Below are 1,588 nucleotides of genomic sequence, written 5' to 3'. Positions count from 1 at the left end.
TCTCAGCACCCTCCTGCTGAAGAACTTCTTCCTCAGCTCCAGGCTGAACCTCTTCTCCTGCACTTTCAATCCATTTCCCCTTCTCCTAGGGCTGGACACTCTGAGGAAAAGTCCCCCTGGAGGTTCCCTTCAGGGATTGGGGGGCAGCTCTAAGGTCCCCCTGGAGTCTTCTCTTCTCCAGGCTGAACAATCCCAGCTCCTCAGCCTCTCCTGGGAGCAGAGCTGCTCCAGGTAGGATCCAAATGGGAATGTGAGGCCTAAGAAGTGATTGCTTAATTCTCCTCTTTTGGGCTGGGAAGTTGAGTGTGTTGAGAGTAGCCCTGAAGAGAGAAGGAGGATTTGGGGGTGTGGGTTGATGAGAAACTCAGCATGAGCTGGCAGGGTGCTCGTGCAGCTCAGAAGGTCAACCCCAGCCTAGATTGCACCAAGAGGAGTGTGTTCAGCAGGTCTGAACCTCTTCTCCTGCACTTTCAATCCATTTCCCCTTCTCCTAGGGCTGGACACTCTGAGGAAAAGTCCCTCTGCAGCCTTCCTGGAGGTTCCCTTCAGGGATTGGGGGGCAGCTCTAAGGTCCCCCTGGAGTCTTCTCTTCTCCAGGCTGAACAATCCCAGCTCCTCAGCCTCTCCTGGGAGCAGAGCTGCTCCATTCCCTGGAGCATCTTTGTGGCCTCCTCTGGACTGGTTCCACCAGCTCTGTGTCCTTCTGCTGGTGGGGACACCAGAGCTGGGAGCAGGATTTGAGGTGGGGTCTGGCAGAGGGGGAGAATCCCCTCTCCTGACCTGCTGGCCATGCTCCTCTTGGTGCCTCCCAGACTGGGTTTGACCTTTTGAGATTTCTGAGTGTCTTGCTGACTGATGATGACACAGGGCTTCTCCTGAAATATCAGGGGAGTGTGGTGCCTCTGGGGAGGCAGCTTTTTGGGGTGAAAAAGTGTGCTTTCCAGGTGGAGCTTCCTGCAGGAGTCTGTAGCTCGTCCGCCCTACCCAACAGCCGCAGGTTTTGTTGGGATCCAAGTGTAACTTTGCAAGGCAAATGAGAGCAAGATCTGCTCTGCAGGAGATGTTTGAATTACAAATCAGGCTGGAGAGGATTCTTAGCTTTTGCTTTGCTCCTTGAATGTCCTTTTTCTCTTGGATGTGTGTTTTTAAGCAGGTCGAGGAGGCTGGTGAGCTGCTACCTCGATTTTGTCTTAGTTCCCCCTCTTAGGGTGGCTGAACTTGGAAAAAGGGGGAACTGCTGTGCACTAATTCTGGTGACAAAAAGTAAAATTAGATAATCTGCTGCTGTTTACCCTGAATTTGGGAGAAGAGAGGTCCTGGGAACTGAAGTTTCCCTGCAAACCACTCCCTCGCCCCAAGCCTCTCAGTAGCAGGGCTGCTTCCTCCAGCTGAAACCCACCAACAGCCCAAGGTGGGGAGGGGAAATGGAGTGCTTCAAGAAATAATCCTCAGGTTGGGGATTATTACAGGGCTGAGCTGCAGGGACTGCCCCAAAATGTGGGCAGCACTCTGGGCTTTGCCTGTGGGCTGGTTCTGCCTCCAGCTCTGCAGCTGCTGAGACCACCAGCAAGGGCAGCAACCACCAGGC

At 53.9% G+C, this 1,588-nt stretch overlaps 1 protein-coding gene across 1 annotated transcript in view; it reads left to right on the top strand.

Annotated features, from left to right (window-relative positions):
- The first annotated feature begins 1,135 nt into the window (after window positions 1-1,135).
- NBEAL2 (neurobeachin like 2) overlaps window positions 1,136-1,588 on the top strand; it is a 27,286-nt gene continuing 26,833 nt past the window's right edge. Inside the window, exon 1 of the mRNA XM_030446489.1 lies at window positions 1,136-1,166. Within this exon, the coding sequence (XP_030302349.1) occupies window positions 1,136-1,166 (31 nt within the window). The remainder of the gene's footprint in view (window positions 1,167-1,588) is intronic.

Source organism: Calypte anna, chromosome 2 (assembly GCF_003957555.1).
Source record: "Calypte anna isolate BGI_N300 chromosome 2, bCalAnn1_v1.p, whole genome shotgun sequence".
NCBI classification, from domain to species: domain Eukaryota; kingdom Metazoa; phylum Chordata; class Aves; order Apodiformes; family Trochilidae; genus Calypte; species Calypte anna.
The sequence above is the reverse complement of the archived record's forward strand: the minus strand, read 5'-3'. Positions and strand labels throughout refer to the sequence as shown.